Source organism: Mercurialis annua, linkage group LG1-X (genome assembly GCF_937616625.2).
Source record: "Mercurialis annua linkage group LG1-X, ddMerAnnu1.2, whole genome shotgun sequence".
NCBI classification, from domain to species: domain Eukaryota; kingdom Viridiplantae; phylum Streptophyta; class Magnoliopsida; order Malpighiales; family Euphorbiaceae; genus Mercurialis; species Mercurialis annua.
In genome coordinates this window covers 67,602,558-67,630,025 of record NC_065570.1, presented here as the reverse complement: position 1 = coordinate 67,630,025, position 27,468 = coordinate 67,602,558, and the positions used below count along the sequence as shown (strand labels likewise).

The following is a 27,468-nucleotide window of genomic DNA, read 5'->3' as shown; positions in this document are numbered from 1 at the left end:
GTATTAATTTGATTATGGTTTTTAGTTAGTTTTTAAAAATAAAGGACTTATTTGTACTTTTTTGAATAAAAAAGAATTTAATTTCATGTTTAGACTTAATTAATTGAATGATTTCATCATTTAAGTAAAAAAATTAACAAAAATTAAAATATTGGGGTACAATTGAAAACGAAAAATTCAAAAGTGGGTAAAATTGACAGATTTTCAACGTCGGGGTAGAATTGAAAAAAAGTTTAAAGGTGAGGGGTTTTTGAGTGATTAGGCCAAAATAAAAAAGGGCAAAGTTTGTAATTACTAATCGTCTCATTTTTTATATTTTTGTTATAAAACTTTAATAATTGGATTAATTCTATATAAAACCACCATTTTTACACGTTTTTTCATTTTAGTCACGTTCTTTAAAATGTGTCGAATAAAATCACCACCTTTCATTTCTTGTAAATCTATCGCCGATGAGAAAATCCGTTTTTTTTTTCTCCCAAACAAATGTCCTAATCTGACTAAGGCCCTAATTAGCACAAAAAAATATCTCCCTCTTACTTTTTTCTTGTTGATTCCGGTTGTCGAGTAAATAAAGATACAACGAATTTTCACATTCGTGATAGATTTGCAAAAAATTAAAAGGTGGTGATTTTATTTGACACTCTTTAAAATACGTGATAAAATGAAAAAACGTGTAAAGGTAGTAATTTTATATGAAATTAAACCTTGATAATTTACCTAAATATTTATGATATTTAAAAGGTCAAACTCTCAAAAAATATCAAATCTTTGCGATTTTTGTTAGTTATGATCAAATCTATATCTATACTATATATAAAAGCACGGATGGGGGGGGGACAGACAAATTTACCGAATAATCCTTTTCAGTTTATTACTAAATAAAAGTTTTATAGTCATTAACTAATTAGTTATTTAATTAATCACTATTGTAATTAAAGTCCTAATTAGAATAGGTAGTTAAATTATCTCCAATTCAGTTTTAGTATATAATAAATAACTAAATTGTCTTCAAATTATTAGAAATACCTATCTTTTAGTTTGATTTAACTACAAAATTAAAATACTGTATTTGGTCAATATATTATTATTTAAATTTATATCTTATTATTTTTAAAGATATTATTAATAAAATTAAGTTAATTATTTAATTCTGGTTATTATAAAACCAAAAGAAGAATAAATTCAGCATGGAAAAAAATTTAATAACCGAATAAATTTACTAATATGTTTATTGACGAGTTACGTTACGAGCCACGTGCATAGCACGTAACGCAAAACTAGTCTTTTAAAATTTGCAAAAAAAAAAAACTCATTTTAACAAATTATATTCTTTTTATATCTATTTTTGAATTGTTTTTTTTTTTATTGTGATTATACCTTTTTAATATTATGACACCACACGCAAATGTTTGATATTTTATTGTGATTAAATCTAATATATATATATATGGCTGTCATGTTGGCAAAAAATTGATTTATTTCGAATTTGGCTATAAAAGGAATATAATTTTTTCAAACGGGTTATATTTGTAAATTTTTAAAAAAATTATCATAACTGATAAAAATTGCAAAGGTGTAAGGTTTGCACTATTTAAAAATTAGTATAACTAAGCCATCTCTGAATACATATTTGCTCCAGTTAATGTCTATTTATAATTAAAAGGAGAATTTGATAAAAAAATACAATATAATAAGTTAAGTAAACACTTCACATAGTATATGTATTTATGTAAATAGCCAATAAACAAATATATTAAATAAAATATTAGATATAAAGCTAAATGGGATGATAATTAAACTTTTTAAGTGTTATGAAAAATATACTTATGGATTTCATTATTAAAACATTTACTAACAAGATTTAGCTATAAACTTTTCATATTTTATTTGTATAGTATATGATAATTTATAGTTTAAAACAAACATTTGAAATATAGTAAAGTAATGACCTAATTACTTAAAAACACCCCACATTGTAATTTTTTTTTGTTTATACCCCGATATAGGAAAATTTTAAATTGTACCCTATTTTGAGTTTTTCGTTTTCAACTCTACCCCAACTAAGGGTACAATTGATAATTTAAATATTTTAAGGATAAAAACGTTAATAACAATTAAATAGAAGGATTTTACCATATTTTTTCTTATTTAAAAAAATACAAATAAGTCCTTCAACTTTAAAAAAGTTTAAATAAGTCCACATAATTAATTGTTTTTAAAAATTTATTGAAAAATTAAATTATTAAACAAACCTTTCGATCTACCATCATACTTCTCTGATCCGTCACTAAATTTAAACATTTTTTTTTATTTTTGGACACCTCCGCCGGAGCCGCAGTCCCCCTTCTGAAAAAGGAGGAGCAGCAGCTCCTCCTTCATGTTCCTCCTTCCATGGAGGAACACGCGGCGGCGGCGGACGACGGTTTTTTCGGAATTTTTTAATTTTTTATAATTAGTTGATTTTTTTAAAGAGATGGTGTTTTTATAAAATTAATAATATTTATGTTTAATTAGAATATAGGTTAAAAATGAAGGACTATTTTAACTTTTTTTTTAGATGAAAAAATATTAACTTAGTGCTTCAGGGTAGAGATGAAAACGAAAAACCCAAAATAGGGTACAATTGAAAATTTTTCTAGGTCAGGGTATAAACGAAAAAAAATTATAAGGTGAGGTGTTTCTAAGTAATTAAGCCTAAAGTAATAATAATAACAACAACAATAATATTTTATTTATAATTTATTATAATTAACACTCAAATTTAAAATTTCCATTTTTTTAATTGATGATAAAACCTAACTTCATGCACTATAAAGAGTATTTTGATAATCCGATAATTATTTTGATGTTTAAGGCGGTCTTCAAACTTAAAAAAGAAAAGTATAAATTAAGGATTAAATTCTGTTAACTACTATGTGGTTTCAACTTTGGACATAAAGAGACATGTACAATTTTTTACATCATAAAATGGTCTTTTGGCACATGTTCAATTTCATTAATAATATTAGTTAATTTACTTAATTGATAAAAGTAAAGGGAAATTTAATCGCTCCACTTTGTTTTTGGTTTAATATAATCTAAATCTAAATCTAAATATAAGTATGAAAATATAATAATAAATTATATTATTTTGTGATAATTTTGAAAAAATAGAAGTTAATAGTTTATCATGTATGTAGTTTTATATTTTGTATTCATATTTGGACTGAAATAAATTGAACGACTAACATTTTCGGAAAGATCACTTATTTGTTCGTTTACCGACCTTATTTTATATCAATCAAGTATGTTTTGTTAGAAAATGTACGGTTTACCATAAAATTGGTCATTTTTTACTAACATTTCATACCGGGTGACATTTTATAATGAAAATAATTTTCATAGGACCATTTATATCAAAAATTGAAATTATATGATAGCAAAATGAGTTTATCTCAAAAACTAATTATAATATAATTGTATCTTAACTGTGTTTTTTTTGGTATATAGTACATGAGGTATTCTAAATAGATATCAATTATGAAATGACACTTTTAAACTTAATACACACGGATTAATTTTCATTCGAACCATGTAAATCTTTTGTGGGAAGCAAGCCCTAATCCTAAATTTTAGATAGCAAGATGCACAAGTATGATTTGAACCCGCGACATTCACTTAAGTCAGGAGAATACATTTTACTAACTAACCTATGAGTTAAATAGCTATTTTTTGAATTATAATAATTTTTGAATTATTTTTATTTAAAGGACTATATTAGAATCAAATTTCTCTATTCCATATGCAATGATGATTGTTCGAATCCTAATATCATTAGAATTATAAATAAACCCTCATTTAGCATACCGCATCATATGAAAGAGGAAAATTTTGCTATAAAGCTTCTAAATCTAATATAACAAAGGAAAAAAAACTAAAAATGATTTATATTTATAAATAGCAGTTCCCTTGCAATAAAATATAAATAATAATCCAAAAGGGGAAGAAGGAAGGATATTATATTAGAAATATGAAGACAACAGAATTTATGTAACGCCAAAGGACAATAAAGTAATATACACAGCACAAAGCTAAAGTAGGGTTTGTATTTGGCCTCAAATACTTTTTCTTCTTCTTCCTCCTCTTCTTTAATTTTCTCTTCTCTGTTTCTCAAACAGAAGAGAGAGAAACTAAAGAAGCCTCTCTCTAAAAATAACCTATCTTTCATTTATCAATCCCTGAATTTATCAATATTAATTTTTGATTATATTGAGACTATTTAGTTTTCCTTATATCGATTCAGCTTTGTTATTCTAAAGCTGAATCTATTAGAATTCTTTGTTTTCTTGGATTTGGACGGCGGAGATTCAATCTTGTAAGAAAGATCGAGGTATGCAGCAAGGTGATCAGACGGTGTTGAGCTTGAGACCTGGCGGTGGTCGAGGAAGCAGCAGTGGCAGCAGACTCTTTAATCCACGCTTATTAGACTCCTCTTCTAATACTAATAACAATAATAATAATTCAATCTCTTTTGGCGATTTCCGTTCTCATGGCGCTGCTCCGTTGAAGGTATATCTAAATATTCCGGATCTGGATTTGTTTGCACATTTACATTTGATTGTTGGCTAAGATATTGTTATCGGATAAGCTCCCGGTTTGCCCTTTGAATAATATTGGATCTGATACTGGTTGTATTGTGATGGTAATTCTTGATTTAGTATCTGTATGCTTTTAAAATTCTTGGAATTTCTTGTTCTAAAGCTATGTCAATAACCAGCTGGGTGTAGCTCAATTGGGGCGTCTTTTGGGCTGCGAAGTCTCTAATTATGTGGATATTATGATTAAGCTATATAAAGTTTCGGTCTTTGATGTAAGAAGTAGATAAGGTCCTAATTCTTGGCTGGCCACTTAGTATGTGTTCCTGCAGTAAATATGGACCAATAGCAAATTATATGTAGTAGGCTTTAGGTGGGCATCTAGTGAGTTACAGTTTGCCCATAAAGGAACCTACTTATATTTTTGATATTTGTTGATGGGTGTTACATTGTTGACAGAATAACAGTAAAAGATATCGTTTTGGAGGAATTTTCTGTATGGTGCTCGGCGTGTATGATTCAATTAAGGGATATGTTTGTGGTTCTACTAATTTAAAGGAAAAGGATTTAATTTATTTTGAAGTTTTATTGGGTGGTCTCTGGCTCTCTGCGAAGTAGACTATATCAGTTCTGTTATCTTCAATAGTGTACTTTAGCAGTTCTTTGAAGATGCAGTCTAATTGACAAGATGGAGTCAATTGACAAGATGAAGTCATCGAAAATATTTTTAGTTCACGATCTAGTTTGACTCTGCTATTATTGAAGTTTGTTCATTTTATGCTTATTGCTTTTGCGAACATCAATTATTTGTTTATTGCTGAAATGCACTTCTGATCATCTGTTTTGTTGTTAGACTGGAGACGCAAGGTTTGAGGTTCATGATAGAGTGCAGTACACCAGAGACCAGCTCTTGAAGATCGGAGAGCTCTTGAAGATTGAAGAGGTACCATTTGTATTTTTGTTGTATTGTATGTCTGAAAAAATGACACGGTGATAATATACTTCTAGGGTCTTCTTTGCTTCTCGATGTTCTCATAGCTAAATCTATGCAATGCATCAGCAAACCACAATTGAGCTACTCACCATTTTTATTGTCCTGGACCCTCTTCCCTAAGAAATACTTTGTTTTTGCATGATAGTATGCTCTGCATGTTTACCTTTTTCTTTTCTATTTCACTTGAGGGTCCAGTATCATAAGTGATGTGTTCTATGCTGTTTAAGTTTATTGAACATATAGCATCTTTCTGGAGGTTAAAGTTAGTGCTGTTATGTTCATTTATCATCTTACTGTCTGATCATGTCCTTGTGCCCATTGTTGTCTTCTAGGCTGTTGTGATCTCTGATGAAATTTTAAAAATCAAACAAGAATTTGAAGCTGAGCTTCTTGGCGAAGATCAAAGCTGGAGTCGTGGGGAAAGCAATGTGAGTTCTGATTACTTTCTTGTCGACATATTTTCTATATCCGTCTTTATCTAGGAAAACATTTAATATGATTAGACAATAAGTTATATATCTTCCAGATATTGTTTTATGTATCAAATGCCATGTCATGGTTTTTAGATTGGTGGTAAGTGAGATTGTCATTATTGTATTTTTGTAAACTTTTACATTTAAGTTCCCAGCTGTTAGAGTAATGATCTCTTCTTTTTCCAATCAGCAACCAAATCAGCCTCAGAATCGCTATTCAGAACCAGATAATCGTGACTGGCGCGGGCGTTCTGCCCAATTGTCTCCTTATGGAGAGGAGCGGTCCTGGGATTCCCTCCGTGAAACCAGAGAAAACAGAGACCCCAGCGGGCGATATGACTCGAGACAGACAGAATCCAACTCCCAATTTTCAAGAGCCCAAATATCTCCCAGTCAATCGGTAATTCAAATTGCCTACTTGATTTCTACAGTTTTTGATCATTTGGTTGTTCATATGCAATAGAGTATTATGAAACTACTGTGTAATAATAATCTAATAATCTAATCATGTGAGTTTTATCTTCTGCTAATATTCTAATGTTTTTCTTGTAAATTATACTAACAAAGACGAGAAATTCACATGTTCAGCTCTTTTTTCAGTATGTCACTGGGACATTGCACATAATTTTATTTTGAGCATGAGCATTTAAGATCTATAAATCATCATCTCGGAAAACGTAGTTTTTGTGATATAAGTTCATCTCTATTGTTAGCTTCTGCTTTTAATAAAAAGCGCCATTTGTAAAAATGCTGCCTTTCACTTCCCCTGGTTTAAATTTTAAATGTTTTGGTGCCTTGAAATTCTTGGTTGTCTCTTAGGGCATTGCTTGTGATACTTTCTTTAAATTTTAGCTAATACAGAAGTTCAGATGATGCAAAGTTTGGAACATTATCTGAATTATACTTTAATTTTACTCATCTTTCAAACATGTCTGCTCATTCTTCATTAGCTAACTCTACTTTAAAAGGAATAATTTGCATATTCATGTTATTGATACCAGGGGGGTCCTGCTCCAGCTTTAGTCAAGGCTGAGGTACCATGGTCAGCTAGAAGGGGGAACCTTTCTGAGAAGGGCCGTGTCTTGAAGACTATAAAAGGGTAAATTGTTGCAAGAATTGTAAAATATGACTTTTTACATCATAGAGCATGGATTGGATGATTATATTCATTATTTATGGACTTCTTCCTCTATGTATTTGCTATCTGATGGTCCTTTAAATGTCATATTCGTTTGTTAGAAAGAACGTTTGTGCATGATCTACTGCTTATCTTTTTTTTTATTATTCTTTTCTTATTAAGCAGATCGTTCTCTTATTTCATTTCTTGCTTTTAACATTTTCTTTTGTATATTAGATAAAAGTTATGGATAACAACCATGTATGTCTGGCTTTAACAACTATATTTTGAGAAATTATCTCTACATATATCTGTCTTGCTAAATATGGTACTAATTCAGTTGGGATTTTACCCTTTTTGTCCTTGCTGGCTATATTTGCTTTATGTCCTTTTGTTGTTTAGTTAGTACCTACAATAGATGTACCTGATGCAATCCTTTTCTTGAATACAATTGATTATTTCTGGGAACTGATTTCTTCTTTTACAGTATACTGAACAAGCTTACACCTGAGAAGTTTGATCTTCTTAGGGGTCAACTTATTGACTCTGGTATTACATCAGCTGACATCTTAAAGGTTGTTTTATCTGTTTCTGTATGTGTTTGTCTTTTTCAAATTTCTTGCAGTTGCCAGATAAACTCATGAGTTACTTGTTATACAGGGTGTGATACAGCTTATATTTGAGAAGGCTGTTCTGGAGCCCACTTTTTGTCCCATGTATGCGCAGCTATGTTCTGATCTTAATGAAAAGCTTCCCCCATTCCCAGCAGAGGAACCAGGTGGGAAAGAGATAACATTCAAGCGAGTCCTTCTGAATAATTGTCAGGAGGCATTTGAAGGTGCTGATAAACTCAGGGAAGAAGTGTCGCAGATGACATCTCCAGAGCAGGAGCTCGAACGTAGGGATAAGGAAAGATTGGCCAAGATTCGCACCCTTGGAAACATTCGCTTGATTGGAGAGCTTCTGAAGCAGAAGATGGTTCCTGAGAAGATTGTTCACCACATTGTCAAGGTTAATGTTTAAAATTTAATATTTATATTATAGCTGAATCATGAAGATGTATCATTTATCTTTTATTTATATTTGTTTGATTAAATATTGCTTTACCAACAGGAGCTTTTGGGATCTGATAACAAAGTTTGTCCCGCGGAAGAAAATGTTGAAGCCATATGTCAGTTCTTCAACACTATAGGGAAGCAGCTTGATGAGAGTTTGAAGTCACAGCGTATAAATGATATGTACTTTAGTCGACTGAAGGAACTGTCATCGAACCCTCAGCTAGCTCCTCGATTAAGGTTCATGATTCGTGACGTTCTTGAAATGCGTTCAAATAAGTGGGTTCCTAGACGTGAAGAGGTGGGCATCCATTCCTTCTATTTTAATTTATTAATTTAATGCTATATATCAGTTGTGCTCATACCTTCACAATTGCAGGTTAAAGCCAAAACCATCACTGAGATACATTCGGAGGCAGAAAAGAATCTTGGATTGCGTCCTGGTGCCGCTTCAAGTATTAGAACTAGTAGAGGTGCTGCTTCAGGAGCTGCTGGCCCTGGGGGCTTTCCCATCAACCGACCAGGCACAGGGGGTATGATGCCTGGCATGCCAGGAAATAGGAGGATGCCTGGGATGCCTGGAATCGATAATGACAATTGGGAAGTACCTAGGACCCGTTCAATGCCGAGGGGTGACTCTTCAAGTACTATGCAGACTACAGGACGCGTCCCATCACCAGCATTCAACAAGACATCTTCTGTGAACACAAGACTGTTACCTCAAGGTACTGGTGGCTTCATAGGTGGAAAAAGTAGTGCCCTTCTGCAGGGAAGTGCTAGTCCTTCTCGCCCATCTAACATCAGTTTGGCTACAGAGCCTCCTGCACAAGTCATTGCACCTACTAAAACAGCACCTGCTCCTTATATACCACCAGTTACTGAGAAACCAGTTGTGTCAGCTGCAAGCTTTAATCCTGAAGAACTTAAAAGAAAAACTGTTTCACTGTTGAAGGAATATTTCAATGTCCGAATGCTGGATGAAGCATTGCAGTGCGTGGAAGAACTGAAGTCTCCGGTGTATTACCCTGAAGTTGTTAAGGAAGCCATCTTCCTCGGTTTAGAGGAAAACCCACCCTGCGTTGAGCCAGTTGCCAAGCTGCTGGAGTATTTACTTTCCCACAAGATTTTCACAGCTAAAGACTTGGGGACTGGGTGCTTGCTCTATGGCTCGATGTTAGATGATATTGGCATTGATCTGCCAAAAGCACCCAACAATTTTGGTGAAATAGTAGGGAAACTAATTTTGGCTGGAGGAGTGGACTTTAAAGTGGTGAGAGAAGTCCTTAAGAAGATGGAAGACGATATGTATCAGAAAGCTGTATTTGATGCTGCAATGAGGACTATTAGCGATAGCCCGAATGCCCAAGTTGTATTAGAATCACAGGCGTCTGATATCGAGGCTTGCAAGAGTTTGCTTTAATAAGCAATGCATTGGTCAGTATTTCAGCATCTGTATTGAATCCACATGAACTTCTGTGCTTTCTATGTTTTTTTTTCTTTCCATGGAATTAGAATGCCCTGTCGAAAACCTTTTGAGGTGAGCAAAACTTGTATTATTTGATAAGGTGGAACCGCCAAGAACAAGGTCATTGTTTTCTGAGTCATATGTGTGTTATTGAGCAAAGAAATTAAAACCATAATGCCATGATTTTGTTCTCGAGCGTGGTTAATTATGTGCTTAGGTAGAAGAGCGGCCCTTTGAAGGGATCCGGCTGTTTTGTATTTGTTTAGTTTTGATCGACTTTTTTGAGTAATTTATAGTTTATTGTTGAAACTTGTTGATTCTGCTTATGAATCCTACATTTTTTTCTTTAATTCTAGTGAATCATAGTTCTCTTTGCTGCTTAGCATTTGATTTTTATTTGATTAGGGACATCCTTTTGTTGTTGTGATGTTTAAATATGGGCCATATGGCTGATCAATGATTCTTTTAAATACAAAGTAGGCAAAAATACGGAGAGTGTCAGAGATATATTGATGAGAGAATGTCTGATATTTCTGGGGTAGGGTTTGTCAAACATGACAACCCAAGCTGCTGGAAAGGCATGGAGTATCCATTCTATCAGCCGCCCTACTAGCCTTGCGAACCATTGTTTGAATCTCCTTTCAACCTTAGCCATAAGCAAACCATGAATGAGATCCAAAGCTGTGGATACTGTAAGCCCCAAATTTGTTGTGGATACTGTAAGCCCCAAATTTGTTGTGAACTTGTGATTACCTTAAGCCACCGACCAAAATGAGATTTGATGAGCCTGCCTGATAGCAAGGCGTGTGTTAGTATTTCTCCCTCCATATGAATTAAGCTTCACCCGATCAATAAAAGGAGCTTTCCATCTGATCCATCGCTGAACATGTTCGGCTTTGGGTATATGGCATCTGGCTTAAAACGCTGTGGCATCACCAAAAACTTTTGCTCATGAAATTAGCATCAAACGACCTAGCACTCATGTTCTTTCCATAGTAATCAGCAACTTGTACTGAAGAGGAGCCGGCATATCGATCTCGTGAGGTATGTTCTAACTGTTATGGAGGTTAACCATGAGCCATCATTCTTTACTTTGAAGGGTGAGAAAAAAGACCAAACCTGGTTTGAGATGAATTTGCCCTGCGCTCTTCATGTCATGTAACATGTCACCACGCAATGTGCGGATTGCGGTCTCAGGTTTGAACCACACATCGCAGCTCGTGTCTCGACTTGGTTTCTATTTATATCTTTTCATAATAGATAATTCTCATTTGTTTCTCAACTAGATTAAAATACTTAAACCAAATGAACGATTTCATGAGTTCTAAATTTAAATAAAACACTTATTTAATTTCTAAAAATTATTATTAATAGATAATTCTCATTAGTTTTTCAAATTGAATTAAATATTTATTTAATTTTTAAAAGTCATTATTAATAAATAATTTTGATTAGTTTTTAGTTTGTATAAATAACTTATTTTTATTTTTTTTATCATAGAAATTATTATCTCTAAAAATATTATTCTTGTGAATTTTGAAAGAAAAATAACAAAAAAGCCTAAAATTTGTCAAAATTATTAAAAATATGTTTCTAAAAAATTCCACCAAGCACCTGAAAGTTTTTTTTATCCGCTGTGTATTGAAGATGTATTTAAATAAGTTACTTTTTAATTTTTTATGATAAAAATCATGTTTTTTAGATTATTTAATTTTTTATTATTTCTAAACTATTTTTTTTAATGTGAAACTTCATTTAAATTCATAACTTTTAAATTTTTTGAGTTTTTAATTTATAATATATTAACTTTTTATTAAATTATTACATCCAAAACAACTTAATTTAAGATTAATTTGATTTTAACTATTAATGAAAAACTATCAATCATTTATTTTTAAATTTAGTAATTTTAAACTAGAGTTTATTGGGAAAAAATGTTGTTATCGCACATACCAAAATTTATCGTAAATCAATACTATAAATAAGAAGTAAGAAAGAAATTATAAGAATTAAGAAACAGAAAGTAAAAGTGTAAAAAATTGGCAATAACATAATTTGTTTGGCGCCAATAACAAACACTTTTTGTAGGATGGCCACAAATACAATCAATCAACAAAAAACAGCAAACATCACCAGTACTGCTACTGTCTCTAGAGCATCTTTGCCAGGGGGCAATTCCGATCAGTCGTTAAAGCTGGCAGTAGCCATTTCTCTTCTCCGATCAAAACTTCTCCAAAGGCAGCAGCCTGCTCCTCACTCTGACGCCGCCCTTCGCTGGAAGCGAAAGGTCTATTTCTTCACTTTCCGGACGAAATTGTCGTTTTGCATGCTTTACTTATGTCGTTTCAGCCAAAGCATCGATTAACGAAGTAGTGTTTTTTTTTATGATGTAATTCTTCAGGCTAAGGAACGGAAGCAAGAGCTTCACCGTGTTAGAGAAGATCTCAAGGAAGCTCAAGGTTTTTGTTTATTTTTCAGTAATTTTCTCTATAAATTATGATTTATCTGTTTTATTTTAGAAATTATCAACTTATTTTGTGTATAATTTCGTTAGATGCTTCGCATTCCGATATATTTCCACAAGGAGCCGCTTCGTGCAAGTGTTATTTCTTTGATAATTTGGGGAAAATTATCTCTGATGATGCCTCTCATCATAGATTTAGCGACGTTCTTCGCCGTAGATTCCTCAGACAAGGTCTCGTTCTAGCTTGTTTTTTATTTGATTATTTAGTTAATTTAAATTTATTTAACTGTAATTATTTTGTTTCCCTTTCTTTCTTTCCTTTTCAGTGCGATTGAGAGAAAGGAAGAGAACAGACGGTTCCAAACAGCGAAAGCTATTTTCAGGTATAATGAAAACCTCATTATATCTCTATTTGCCTCGGTTAGCTATAATCTTTACTTAACGAGTCAAAGCTGTTTTGAACACAGATTTGAATGGTGAAGATGAAGCAGAGCAACTTAGGGCTTCTGTTGATTTTCTTGTGGAGCTTTATGACTCTACTTCTCCTGTAAATTCTCTTGATATGTTTTTGTTATAGCATTTTCCATATTTCCAATGGATTTTAATGTTTGTACTGTGTTCTTTTTTTCCTTTTGCAGGTGCCAGATGCTAATTTTGCAAACTGGTCGCATCAAGCTGTAGATTTCATTTTAGGTAACAACAACCACCATTATCCATACCTGTTGGATGACTGAATTGATTATCATTCTTAGCCATGGTGCTAGGAATGTAAGAAAATTGTTTACCTTGGAAAACTATGATGGAATCTCAACCTTTTCTTTTTGGCGAGAACATAGATTTCCAATTTAAACTAGCGATTATATGGTTTTTTAAGTGATGGTTTTGGTTTTCCAGTCTTTCTAAGATAGTGCTGCACTCTGATGGTAACATTCATGACATGGGTAGCTGCTTTATGTTCCTTTACTTTGTTGTAGTTTTAACCTATGCTATTTGCATATGATTTTATGGATGACGACATGCTGAATGTTCACCTCCTTTATTTAATTGCAAATGACTTGTGCCAGATAATAAACAGAAAATGCAAGTTGTAGAAAGAGGTAATGGATGAGAAATGGAGGAGGAGATTGTAGGGTTTACCAGGATTTGACCATCTTAGGAGTAGATTCACAAACTAACTTAGAATTATGTGACAACAAACTATAAACTTTATAGTCAGGTTTAAATTAGAATACCTGCAAGATTGTTAGTGAACAGTTGATGTCTATGATAGATTGATTGCAAGATGCCATGTAGTTTGAACAAGATACTCTTTCATTTTGTTATGATGTCCTATTCACTTGCTTTAGTGATAAGTTTTTATTCATTGGTGCTTTCTTGGTTAGGTTTATTTTAGTGATAAGTTTTTATTCATTGGTGCTTTCTTGGTTAGGTTTATTTTCTCCTTCATATGTCAGTTTAGAAAACATCGCCTTATTGCACATTTTAAAATGACTTCTCTCAGTTTTCACCTGCCATCTAATTTTGCAGCATCATTGCGGAACCTGCAATCAAGAGGAAAATACACGGACTTCACTGAAGAAATTGTTAACAGCTTGATTATGCGGTTGATTAGAAGGATGTGTTCCTCTTCACAGGGAGATGGTAAGTACTGATTGGAAATCATATCTATTTTAAATCTTTTTCAATCTGTGGAAGAAACCTGTATTTATACTATGATCAGCAATTTTTCACTCTCAAAAAGTTACTTCTATTCAGCAGTTGATATGCTGTTACAGGGTCACTTACTGACACCGATACCCAGTTCCATATTCAACACTTAATTCGCAAACTTGGAAGTGAAGCCTACATTGGGCAACGTGCACTAATTTCAGTTTCGCAAAGAATTTCTGTAGTGGCAGAGAATTTGCTCTTCATGGATCCATTTGATGAAGCTTTTCCAAACTTACATAGGTGTTTGTATATTATGTAAGTGCTAAATGGTATCATTTATAAACTTTATCTTTCCCGTCCTTAATAGTAATCTCTTCATCAAAGTATGATTTCTTTAAAGATTGAATGCCGTTATCTTTTTGCTTTTGAATAATATACAATCAGTAGATACAAATTTGGCATTATTTCCTTTGTGTGACATTCGAATTAGTCTCATCATATGAAACTGTATTTGAGCACATGCAATTTCTTCATTGGTGGAAACCTTATGTCGATGGAAATGTCCTTTGGTTTTGTTGTGTGCTAGAAGTCCCTTATATCTTTATCGAGTTCAATGACACGCGTTTCGACATATTTATACGCAGCCAAATTCCCTTATATCCAACTAAATATAAGTTTTGACCAAGTTTACGTTTAGATTTCTTAATGCAGTCCAATGTCTTTCCAGATGACTGATATCTTAATGCAGTCCAATGCACGTTTTCTTTAGGTGAACCGTGAACTGCAGTGGAAAACTTAGTTTTATTGTAGGGCTAATAATAATAGAATATACTCATATTCCTTTGGTCTTTTCAGAGTGTACTGACCTGATCATATATTGTAATTATCTTACTGGCATGACAGGATTCAGCTTATTGAGTTTTTGGTATCAGATTACTTGATGGCTTGGTCAAAGGATGAAGGATTTGATAATGGTATTGATCTTGTCCATATCATAATCATGCGGGTTAGCCTATTACAGAAATTAATATGCATTATTCTCATTATAATATAGCCGTTTCAAGCTGTTCCTGTAGTAAAAAAATCTGATATTCATTAGAATAGAGATTTGTTGCTTTCTTTACTATTCTAGATTAAATCTAACACCACCTTAGTTATCATCACTTGTCATTTTAATCATGCCGCTTTGATTAGTTTGCACGGAAAATCACAAAAATGATTATGTTATAATGATACCGCAGTACTATTTGAAGAGTGGATGATAACCCTACTTCATGCTCGAAAAGGATTAGGACTTCTGGAAAGCAGAAATGGGCTTTATGCATTATACATGGATCGCATCACGGGCCAACTGGCTAAACAAGTGTACCAGGTTCCATCATTCCAGAAACTTAACCAAGATATTCTTGATACTCTGTTGTGCTGACTAGAATGCTGAGATACAGCATGCCTACAGGTAATTTCTGTTTGTAGTTACTAAAGGCTATAATATATTTGCAATTCATTCTAGAATTTAAAATGAGCAAATAGATTCTAGGCATATACTTTTGCAAGGCTTTTATGTTTCAAAGATCAGTAATCAACGGCACGATTAGTCCAAAAGATTTCATGAAATCTGAATTAAGTATCCCGATGCTTTCTACATTACTTTTTTTTAATCACTATTGATGAATTATTATCATGTGTATCCAATAATGAAATTAACAAATTACACAGAAACAAGGCCTAATTATCAAAATAATCTTGAACTTTCACATGTCTTTCAATTTTAGCACCAAATTTTGTTTCAACAAAATTTAAAACAAAATTAATCCAGAACTTCTGCATATCCTTCAATCTTAGCACCAACTTTTAAATTTAACAATATTTAATTAGAAACTTTAATATTTTTATAAAAATAACACTATGGTAAAATTTTAGCAAAAAATAAATTATATAGCTCCAAATTTTTTAAATAAAAAAGAGAGCCAGTCAATAAATGATAAATGACGCACATATTGAATCAAAACTTATACTATTATATTTTTAACAGTTCGTTTCATTATATCAATTTTTTCATAATTAATTTTTATTTTTAAGATCTAATAGAACCTTTGATAAATTGATATTGTTGGATCTTAATTTCAACTACTATTTTAAAATCTTGACTGAAACGGTTGGTTCAATCGGTTCGACCGCAGATTGAATGCTGATTAGGTTTGATCCTCAAAAACAAATGTGGTTCAACCTTCATACATTTTATTAATTAATTAATAATTAATTTCTCTTTTTTAAAACTACAAAAGCTCATAGGCAAAAAAATAAAGTAATTGTAGAAAAGCCAAGTATCTTCCTTTTGTTTTCTTTTGACAAGCATTGCCTTATTTCTCAATATTTGATATTGACATCCTGTTTACTTCGTATCATTTGTTTCGCTTGGACGTTTTATAAAATATTCTTTTGATTGATATTTTTGACTTGGGGCTACAGAATCTCTCTTTCTCTTGTATTTTGGGATGGCAAACTAATATTCCTTTTGCTAAGAAAATATTATTTTCTAATTTTTTCAGTTTCAAATTTTTATGATCTAGATGCATTTATGGTCATATATATTTATTTGGAAGAATAAGTGTCATTCTTCTTCTTTTAAAGTACATAGGAGAAAAAAGGAGTTAATTCTTTTATATATATGCTCACTATCATTTTTCCGAAAGTAAACCTTTGGTCTATGGCTGGCAGAATCCTTCTTGTGGTATTTCCTCAGATTATGCACATGCAATACATATGTTCTTTGATTACTGCAAACGGACTTGTCCAGCCTGTGAGCCTGTTGCTGTCAACTTGTTTAACTTTGGCCTAAACACTATTAAAGCTCAAACTTTCATTATCAACTACAACTAAATCTTCTATTTTTTTTATAATTGACATAATTTGGAAAACTTGTTGCAATTATGTCCTAAACCAATGAGCTATAGCTCAAATGGTATTAGCGCTAGACAACAAACTGCTAGGTCGTGGGTTCAAATACTCCCACAAGCGCTCGTCCTCTCCGATTATCAAAAAAAATTGTGTTTATGTAGAAAAATCTTTAAGTGGCAATACATGTAGATCCCAGCTAGACAAGTCTAAAGATACGTAAAGACACAAAACTTATCGCCTATTACTCTTGATACGTAAGTAACTTTTTTTGTTCCAAATACAAATTGAGACAATAACTGTAACAAATCTTTTAAATTGGGATAAAATTGCAAAAAATAAAATATTAGGTTGTAATTGATGATGAACATAAATGTTTAGATATAAATAGTCTTTAAGCCTTTTATTTTTAAAGAACAAATTACCGAGTTTAAGAAACTTTTTCTCCTGCTAACCAGTATTTATACTGACCCAACCTCAACTACTGGTTAAAATATCATTCTCTACTCTGTCTCCTCAGGAGACATGGCTTACAATAGATATCTATTACCTTTCATTCTCATCATCCTCCTTTTTCTGTCTCAAGCTCTTCCAAGTTCAGCTGAACAAAATGTTCCCAACCAATTTAACGTCAAAGCTGCCACTCTTACCTCCCTTCACAGGGAGGGAGAAATGGCAGAAAATGATTTCAGTTCACTTAATACAAAAACACTCGGGGTTCACATCAGAAGACGTGGTCGTCGTTTTATTCCTCGAAAATCATCGGCAATTCGTACTCAACTGTCTTCTTTCAATGTAGTTGGTTCTGCTATTGTTTGCTCTCTTTTTCTTGGTATTTTTCTGCTCTAGGTTGTTTTGGCTCCTTCCTCTTGCTCTTGGTTTAATGCTGGAAATTGTTCATTTGAATGGTGATGATGAAACATCAATATTCAAATTTGATGAGCTAGTTATCTTAATATATTTAGTCGAGTCGTAGGATCCTAAGATGTTTGCTTATTAATTTCTGTGTATTATAATGCACGGAGATGAGATATTGTAATGTTTTTAGGGTTAAATGCAAATTCATACACCAACTTTGACCTAATTTGCAATTACAACATAAACTTTTAAACTTGGCAATGTCGGTAACCAACTTTCATCTCTTGGCAAATTGGTACACCGACCAATCATAAAACGACAAATGGCGGTTTATTACAATGTCCACGTTAGTGTTTTTTGAGTTTGGTGTACCGATTTGCCAAAAGTGTAAAGTTGGTTACTGACATTGCCAAGTTTTAAAGTTTATGTTGTAATTGCAAATTAGGTCAAAGTTGGTGTATGAATTTGCATTTAACCCATGTTTTTATATATGATTATGAAGATTATTACAAATGTGTTTGCATCCAAATAGTAGGGACAACCCAAATATTAACAATTATTACTGGAAGTTACTGGTCATAATTTTGAGGTAATTGTTATTCCATATGCCAAATAATAGTCACCAACGAAAAAATCAATATGCACAGTTCTCTTTTATTTATAGGTGGCCTAATAGTAAAATAAATTCAAATAGTTATGGATTGTTGCAATTTTAACCAAACTTTTTAAGTTTTAAAATAATGTTCTAATTTCAACATTTCGTTGCAATTTAGCCATTTTTTTTCAATCTTTCATTTCAATGCAATACCTATAAAGTTTATTTGATTTTTCCAGTAATTTTTAGCTTTAAACTCGTTTTTTTTCTTTAACCACTGAAAAAGTTAGAGAATTTAGAATTAGATTCTAATGTTATTTTTTGATTTTTTTTTTAATATTAGAAAATTTTGAAAATTGGATTTCTCTAATTACAAAGTTAATTTATAAAATCCACTAAAAAAATAGAACAATTAAATTGATTAATTTTTTTTTGCCAAAATCAGAACATTATTAATGGATCCAGAAACGGGTGAGCAATTTGTTGAATAACTGATCGTTCGGTTCTTCCTGTAAGACAAAAGAGATGATGGATCTTGGGCTGGGATCCCGAGTCCACTCCGATGCTCAAGTCTTTAAGGATATAATTGGCATATTAATTGTGTATGGAAATAGTTGTCAAATCGAGATTCGAATCGAAAATCGAAATGCTTGATTAGAGAATCGAGAATCGGGAATCGAATCGAATCGTAAGATTCGGTTTATGTTTTTAATACTATATAAAAAATATTTACTTGCATAAAATATATGTAAACTTTTATATATTTCTAAAAAAATGAACTATACAATTATTTAACACATGAAAGTCTTAACAAATAAAATTAAAATAATTGTAGTAAAAGTGTTTGACAAACAAATTAGCGTTTCTCTAGTGTTTTTATTTGAAAGGGTTATCTTGAGTTAAGAGAGTAAGTGATAAGTCACTTTAAAATTCTTTGTATTTATTAAAATGTTCTTGTTTTCTCTTTTAATTTATGGTATATGATTTTTTTGTTTAATTTGAGGAATCGTAGTGAATCGCATGAATCGTAGATTCAGTAAGATTCACTATAGATTTGGTAGATTCGGCATAAATTCAGTTTAATTTTAGATTCACTCAGAGATTCGAATCGATTTGGGGGTGAATCGAATCGAATCGTACGATTCGAATCGCGAATCGTACGATTTTGATAACAATACGTACCCTGAGAGTGGCTCTTGGCCCTGTATTTTTAGGCTGTCGTGTGAGTGCTTTTTTTCCTCAGCGATGTGGGATTTTATCATATTCAATCAATTATCATAATTAATTATTATTTAATTTACAATTAAATATTTATTTCATTAATAAAGAAAGAATCCTATTAGAATAAAGAAATAGTAGATAGAATTCTATTAGGATAAGGAAATAATAAATTTTTTATTATTATAATTAAAAAAATACTATGTTTTTATTATAATATTTAGGCTTAATTACTTAAAAAAACCCCACCTTTAATCTTTATTTCCTTTATACCCTGATCTAGAAAAACTGTCACATATACCCTTGACGTTGTAATTATATTTCGCCTCTACCCCAAATTTCAAAAAAAAGATGATTTATTAAAAACAACTAAATTTAAGGGTTATTTTATACCTTTTTCTATTAAAAAATGTACAAACTAATACTTCATCTTTAAAAACGTTCAAATAAATCCTAAAATTAATTAATTTTTTTTAATTTAAATAAAATAAATAAATAAAATAAAATATTTTTATTAAGTCCTACTTATAACCGTACTCCTATTTAAAAAACCGCTAATATTTTTTTTTATTTTTACGGAAATAAGCTCCTTCCTCCATGAACTCCTCCATCCATGGAGGAAGGAGCTGCTCCTTCCTCCATGTGAGGAAGGAGCTCGCACTGCTCCTTCCTCCATGTGAGGAAGGAGCTCGCACTGCTCCTTCCTCCATGTGAGGAAGGAGCAGATCTTGAGGAAGGAGCAGCGTCCTCCTTCCTCATGGAGGAAGGAGCTGCGAGCTCCTTCCTTCCATGGAAGGAAGAAAAGCTCCTCCTCCCATGAAAGAGGAGCTATTTTTAAAAAAAAAAAAAATTGAAAATGGATTTTAAAATTAAAGTACGGTATTAGGTTGAAATTAATTAGTCTGATGTAAAAAAATTTACGGTTTTTTATTTTTAACAAATTATTGATAGTTAATATAAATTAAATTATTATTATTAGTTGAATTTTTGAAAGAAGAATGTGTTTTTGTATAATTAATAACATTGACGTGTAATTAGAATATATGCTAAAAATGAAGGATTATTTTAAACTCATTTTCAAATGAAAAGAGGGCAATTTAATACCTCGAGGGTAGAGGCGAAACATAATAACAACGTCAAGGGTATATGTGACAGTTTTTCTAGGTCAGGGTATAAACGAAATAAAGATTAAAGGTGGGGTTTTTTTTAAGTAATTAAGCCTAATATTTAAATATACAAATAAAGTAATCTATACTATACTATATATAAAAGCACGGATGGGGGGGGGGGGGGACAGGCAAATTTACTGAATAATCCTTTTCAGTTTACTACTAAATAAAGGTTTTATAGTCATTAACTAATTAGTTATTTATTTAATCACTATTGTAATTAAAGTCCTAAATAGAATAGGTAGCTAAATTATCTCCAATTTAATTTTTAGTATGTAAAAAATAGCTAAATTGTCTCCAAATTAGTAGGAATACCTATCTTTTAGTTTGATAAAACTAAAAAATTAAAATACTATATTTGGTCAATATATTATTATTTAAATTCTATCTTATTATTTTTAAAGATATTATTAATAAAATTAAGTTAATTATTGAACTATGGTTATTATAAAATCAAAAGAAAAAAATTTAATAACCGAATATATTATAAATTTTTTGTAATTGTTAAATTACAATTAGAATTTGATTTGAATAAGGGATTCATGTCTTAATTCGTAATCCGAATTCTAATTGTAGAAGATTATACAATTGAAATCAGGAAACAATGAGTTTGGTTTGAATAAGATATCAAAAAATTTAATCTATTAAACTAATTTTACATCTACGATTATAGAGCTATATATAAATACTTACCAACATACTTACCAACATATTACATATATGCATAGCCTATTAATTACCTATATAACGTGTGTAAGTTAGTTTCTTGCGAACACCTTTTTCATGCTTAATGTCTTTTAGTGGTACTTTAAAATTATTACTTGATACTATAAATTTAATAAATTACTATTATATCTATACTAATATATATAATTACGGATGAAACAATATACACATTTATAATAACTAGTGTCGCTTAACGTGTTTCACACGTGACTCGTAGTGTGACTCGTCAAATTATCAAATAATATTTAAAATATTAGTAATTTTAGATAATTAGATAGATAATAATTAAAATAACAATAATTAGTTATTTAAAATAGTCTATTTTAATTAGTATTCTAGACAATTATCTTAACATAATATTATAAGTAGTTTATTTTAGTTAATATTCTAACTCTAATAATATTTTTTTAATTAATAATTATATTTTATAAGATAAAAAAGACATTAACGTAATTATAAAATTGTGTGTATTATAATTATATTGGAGGTAGTTTAATTTAGTTGGTATTGAAAATTAATTAATTTAATTTTTTAATAGATTATTAAGTAGAAAATTATATTAGATAACAAAAAAAGGTAAATAAAAAGAACATGAAAGTAAATTTGTATAAACAAAAACATCTTAATATAATAAACTACGATTAGTCAGCAAAGATAAGTTAATTTGAAGTCCAACTCTTCAGTTCCTTTTTCAACTCAGATTCTTTGAATCATAGTGCAAATCAAATTCAAATTCTAATTACATTCTATTTATTAGTTAAATATTTTAGTTTGTAATTAATAATTAGTTAATGACTATAAAACCTACATTATATTATAAGTCAGAAAGGGCTATTTGGTAAATGTGCCTGTCCCCCCCCCCCCCATCCGTACTTTTATATATAGTATAGATAGATATCTATAATAATAAATAAATAATTATTTTAGTGTTTTTTATTATTTATTGGTATATGGTTAAAATAGTATATGCTTTCATAAGATATTTTTTATTGCAATAAAAACTCTAACTAATTTAATTTAACATTGATAATAATTTTTATATATTTCAGTTTAATTATAATGAATTCAATTATATAACATACAATTACTACTATTTAAAATATTAGTATAATTAACAGTTTTAATCAAACTCATAAAGATATTTTACAATTGAATAAAAACTCTAACTAATTTAATATTAATAATATAAAAAATATAATAATTAAATAAAAATTAATTATCAACAAATTGAAGTATTATAATTATTTATAATAAAATTTCTAACTGATTTAATATTAATTTTAAATAAAATATATTGGTATAATTATGATGAAATTATTTAATATTTAAATTGAAGAGTCACATTACGAGTCACGTGCATAGCACGTAATGCAAAACTAGTTATTTTATAAGGATCTAAAAAAAGTAATTATTTTATTATTAAAGATTTTAGATATACTTCTATCTAAGTATTGGCTACATGTATTTGTGTAGCGCCTCCAGCTTCTTTGCCTTTAGAACAATTTTATGGCCGTTATCAAGAGGGTATGAATGATATAACGGCAGGAACACATCATCGATTTGCTTTCTGCAAACCCATCAAGGGATGAAAAGCCGATTGGATAGAAATTTCTGACTTGTTGAGTTATATGATCAGGAGTATGAATATTGACATTAGTATCAATACTTGAATTCACCATGATGAGCGTATTTCCTGTCAAGTCAGTCCAATGCATGTTGGCAGTGTTAGTGGTAGCGAGTCTTGGCCGGTGTTCTTCCTCAAGATCAGATCAACGGTTTTCTTATCCCACGATTGATTAGTCTCGTTAGAACTCATGGTTGAGTTTAATAAAATTTATTTGAAATACTTTTACCCAGACAACATCGGAGCCTAACTTCTTGAGAGAGACTTGAAAACAAAATGGACAGACTATTAATCGGACAGTGGTGGTTTGATGAATACTATGATGCTTAAATCAGTCTTTTGAGGAGGATATCATAACTTAAGGATCTTTTGTGTAGAATAACAAATAACGAAAACATATGTCGAGCTCTTTATATAGAGATAGATCGGGCAATACCTGCTGGAGTCATGATAAGATTGTGCTTTATCGTAGGAGAATTCTCTGTGTTCGAGTCCTTATACCCTAAAGGAACTTGTCCTGATTCTTTAATGGTCTAATGATTGTTCATGTTTCGGACCATAAGGTCCGATATCCATCATTTATGACTCTAAGTTTAACCTAATAAACCACCTTGAAACTTAGAAAGAAAAAAAGTTTGAATTTGGATGACCCATATTTACTTTACCTGATATGATTTGAGATTGCAAAATTTCCTTTTTCCTTTTTCATGTTTAAAAAGTAAATAATGCTGGACGATTCAATTCTTACGAGTGAAAAAGAAAGTTATATATTTAGCCTAAAAAGAATGAAAAGACTGCATAATATCAATTAATATATTCCTTTTAAATAAAATAATCGGCAAAGATAAATCTTTGGGTACAGTATATATGCTTGATGTTTTATTGTCTTATATGAAAGTATAAACATTTAGCTTTTTTGCATTTTATAACTAAAGAACGTCACTGATCGTAGCACCTCCAACATCACATCCTCACTTTTCTAACGGGAAATGAAGGATAAAGAGATTAGTTTTCATATTTTAATATTATTTTTCTTTTTATTTGGTGCAAAGTTTAGTCATATATGGATATGCTTCAACTATATATAAGACGATATGTTTAAATGTTTTAACCCAAACCGATCTCCAGAACGAATATCTTTTACAAAATGCAAAATTTTAAACGGTTATATATAAGTGCGTTTTTTATTTTACTCATTTTTTATCGTGCCTTTTTTTAATCACCAAATCTATGTTTGTTTTGTGGAATAAAATAACATGGAATAGAATAGATATTCCATAAATAATGAAGTACCTATTCATTACTTTTTAAGAAGTATACTTATTCAACAAAATTATAAAATAACAATTTTACAGAATAACTATTCTATTAACAATTCCATTGACTAAAGTATCATAGTCAATTTATATATAGAATAGCTATTCTATTCCGCACTTATTTCATAAACCAAACATAATTTAATATAGTTTTCTTTATCTTTTGTTCCTTTGTTTATTACGGCACCCCTTTTCTTACTTTCTCAATGAGTTCTCTACCTTTAAAATGAAGAGAACATATTCACTATATTTAGTTCAATTTGAGTCTCTAACATTTACTTGAAATCGGCTTTCTGATTCCTCAAAAATTGTTAATATGAAGAGAGAAATCCTGCTGGCATGGCCTGTCCTAATTTGTTGCCAGGCTCTTTCATACTATGCATGTGAAACTGCTCTTACTCACCACAACCCACTAAGCACTAGGGTAAACTTATTTATGAGTAAGTGTTTCATTTTCATTTTGTTTCCGTTTACCTCCAATTGAGGATCTATTAGTGCTTATATATGTATATTAGGTCATTAAATTTAGCAACAATTCATTTCCCTTTCAAATTTAACTCCATCGGATAAATCGGAAAACATGAGTAGAACTAAGAAAACAAATTAACGGCCGCAAGTTATCAATTATTCACCTATCATTTCCGGCGGACGTTATTTTCTCTTTTTAATTGTCTTATATATCTCCTTTAATTATCAACCATCCTTTCTCATTATTCTCTCTTTATTTTCTGGTTCCGTTGCTATGTGAAATATATATGAACTAGCCAGGCCGACCTTAATCTTGAGTTAAACTGATATACAAAAAAGTTCATGCTCCATGTTTGCAGGTGTGCATGATCAATCAACCGTTGAATCAAACAGAAATGTCGTCAATCGGAGAACACTTGGGGAAGTGCATGATCAATCAACCGTTGAATCGAACGCGAAAGGCGTTCGGAAAACAATAGAGGAAATGCATGATGTTAAAATAAAGAGTATTGAAAGGGCTGGAAAAGGAGTTTATGGTGGTGGAGATATGCTACGATCGTCCACGCACTAAATCTAAAAATGGAGCAACCTCTTCATTCTTGAAATCCTCTACTCTTCTCTTAGTAGCACTTACACATGCGTTTTACTATTTGGGTTGAAATTCTACTCTGTTTAACATTAATTGAAGTCTCTGGAGTTTGTTTGTATGTTTGTACGTAATAATAATTTTCTTCTTAAAATTAATTCCTAATTTTACTTTATCATAAAGCAAGATTCTGCTTATTAATATAATCAACGAGCTGCAGTTCAAATTGTATAAATGCTAGAAATTATATATTCTAAATGGTCACCAACTTATATAGCATTTGCATCTTTTTGATATAATGAATGAAAAATCAAATATATTACTCCTTTTGTCTCAAATTGATAGGCACTATTTAAATTTTTTATCCTAAATTATAGACGTTATATATTTATCTTACTCTAAGTAATAAACAACACCCTCATTAATTATAATTAATATCTCGAAAAGACAACAAAAGTCACTATCAACAATGAAAAATTCTTAGGTGAACCTAGATACCATTTAGTATTATGAACCATCGATTTATCGTGTGACACGTGGCAACAATAAATGTATTAACTAATCAATAAATATCACATTAATTCACATTAAAATATAGGCAATCAATCTGATATTTATTAACTGGTTAATACATTTATTGTTACCACATGTCACACGATAAATGGATGGTTCATAATCCTACGTGGCGAACTAAGTTCATGCAAATATTTCTCACCAACAAATGTATTTCTCCATGTAATTGTTGTATTTCCCAATGAAAAAAATCCATCCAAAATCCAGTAAATTCTGGTAGTGTGGGAACCATCTATATACCAGTGATTAGAGATGTGCGTAAATTAACATCAAACCAATTAACTAAACTAAAGAATCAAAAATATTGAGAGATGGCTCTTCGACATGTTACTCCCCCAATATCAACGGAATTATCATAGTCGAACGCTTTAACAATTTTCAGTCTGCAAATCTTCTACAACTATGACAAAGATAAGTAATTTTTTTCTCTTTTTTACAAATCTAATTTTATAGTCCTGCATTAATTAAATGTTTCAAATCATAATTATTTCTAATACAAAACTCATAATCAAAACTTGCTTATTGTATATAATGAACTAATGATTTTGTCACTGTGTCTTGGAGAGGAATAGTATTCATAGGCGGTTCCAGACCAAATCGTGAACAATCAAAAAATTGTTGGGAAGAAGACAAATGAAAAATTTAGGGAGGCAAGGAAGATTGTGCTGTTGGTAATTAATCGATGCGACCAACAGATTCATTTTGGCGTATTTGTTTAGGTTTCAACAGGCTGAAAACTGTCGTGCAGCCATTAAACTGCAAGAAGCAAAAACACTTTCTTTAATTTAATATCTTCCAAAGTACATCATGAGGAAGAAGAAAAAGAGACCAGAAAACAGATTTGATTTCTTAACTTTTACTTTTCATATGTTATCCTTTAAATTGTTTTTTATTAGTTGATTTAAATCATCTTGAATAAATTTTTGTAACCGCCCGCCTTGGAAATATCTTCTACAGGGGGAGATCAACTTTACTGTACCAAACATCGAAGATCAAACAACAATACTTCTGAATAACCGCCTTTGCATTAATCTCCCTCCGGCCACCGCCATCAACTTTACTGTACCAAACATGGAAGATCAACAATAATACATCTAAATAACCGGGTTTGTTGCCTGCTTTTAATCTTTGATGTTGCTTTAAATAATGTATTTAAATTTATTTTACAAGTAATAAGTATTGGAAATTTTCAATATCGGAATCTTTTGATTTTGAACAAAAATTAAGATTTCATAAATGTTTTTCTGAGTATAATCAACGAAATGATCGTTGTGAAACGGTTCAGTAATTCGCAATCCCCAAATCTGTAAGGAAAAAACACTAAAAGATAAGTATATTTTCTCTTTTTCTTTTTGAATATGAATTTTACATTCATAATTACTGTTATAGTTATGATTTATATTCTTATACTTTTCTAATTTTACATGGTTAATTGTGTATAAAGAAGAGTTGTTTTTTTGTTTGTGAATTTTAATTATCAAATTCAGCAGTAGTATCTACGAAAACATGTGTAGATAGGCATCTGATCGCCGCCGCCGTGTATGGTTATTATCTTTCTTTTCCTGTATTATGCTAATTCACTGTTACAATCTCACAGTTTCGTTGCTACCAATACATTTATTGTCACTTTCTTTCTGGTATGTAT

General features: G+C 30.8%; 2 protein-coding genes and 1 non-coding gene across 6 annotated transcripts; all 3 read left to right on the top strand.

The window, feature by feature from the left end:
• Positions 1-4,113: 4,113 nt before the first annotated feature.
• LOC126665371 (eukaryotic translation initiation factor) lies at positions 4,114-10,031 on the top strand. Its single transcript, XM_050358148.2, has 9 exons — positions 4,114-4,551; positions 5,431-5,520; positions 5,904-5,999; positions 6,235-6,444; positions 7,046-7,143; positions 7,649-7,736; positions 7,822-8,172; positions 8,275-8,517; positions 8,596-10,031. The coding sequence occupies exons 1-9, from the start codon at positions 4,375-4,377 to the stop codon at positions 9,634-9,636; spliced, it is 2,394 nt and encodes a 797-aa protein (XP_050214105.1). The 5' UTR covers positions 4,114-4,374; the 3' UTR covers positions 9,637-10,031.
• LOC126666411 (small nucleolar RNA snoR103) lies at positions 4,889-5,001 on the top strand. The gene has a single exon (XR_007637912.1). It is a non-coding gene; the product is annotated as a small nucleolar RNA snoR103 (small nucleolar RNA).
• Positions 10,032-10,221: 190 nt separating the features above from the next.
• LOC126665372 (protein MULTIPOLAR SPINDLE 1) lies at positions 10,222-25,408 on the top strand. 4 transcript variants are annotated; one of them, XM_050358152.2, is made up of 11 exons: positions 10,222-10,725; positions 11,770-11,968; positions 12,083-12,140; positions 12,236-12,376; positions 12,472-12,528; positions 12,613-12,692; positions 12,784-12,838; positions 13,673-13,786; positions 13,921-14,110; positions 14,699-14,769; positions 15,037-15,456. In XM_050358152.2, the coding sequence occupies exons 2-11, from the start codon at positions 11,771-11,773 to the stop codon at positions 15,219-15,221; spliced, it is 1,149 nt and encodes a 382-aa protein (XP_050214109.1). In that variant the 5' UTR covers positions 10,222-10,725; position 11,770; the 3' UTR covers positions 15,222-15,456. The 4 variants fall into 4 exon arrangements, with proteins under 4 accessions (XP_050214109.1, XP_050214108.1, XP_050214106.1 ...); XM_050358151.1 differs by lacking the exon at positions 10,222-10,725 and adding an exon at positions 25,024-25,408 and having other exon boundaries at positions 11,694-11,968; positions 15,037-15,251; XM_050358149.2 differs by lacking the exon at positions 10,222-10,725 and adding an exon at positions 17,277-17,688 and having other exon boundaries at positions 11,694-11,968; positions 15,037-15,251.
• The last annotated feature ends 2,060 nt before the right edge of the window (positions 25,409-27,468 follow it).

Excerpts from the sequence above, each read along its gene's own strand:
- LOC126665372 (XM_050358151.1), top strand. The coding sequence starts at position 11,771 with ATGGCCACAAATACAATCAATCAACAAAAAACAGCAAACATCACCAGT. Across the intron at positions 12,141-12,235 it reads AGATCTCAAGGAAGCTCAAG|ATGCTTCGCATTCCGATATA; the intron begins GTTTTTGTTTAT and ends TAATTTCGTTAG. Across the intron at positions 13,787-13,920 it reads TTCCTCTTCACAGGGAGATG|GGTCACTTACTGACACCGAT; the intron begins GTAAGTACTGAT and ends ATGCTGTTACAG.
- LOC126665371 (XM_050358148.2), top strand. The coding sequence starts at position 4,375 with ATGCAGCAAGGTGATCAGACGGTGTTGAGCTTGAGACCTGGCGGTGGT. Across the intron at positions 5,521-5,903 it reads AGCTCTTGAAGATTGAAGAG|GCTGTTGTGATCTCTGATGA; the intron begins GTACCATTTGTA and ends GTTGTCTTCTAG. Across the intron at positions 7,737-7,821 it reads CATCAGCTGACATCTTAAAG|GGTGTGATACAGCTTATATT; the intron begins GTTGTTTTATCT and ends CTTGTTATACAG.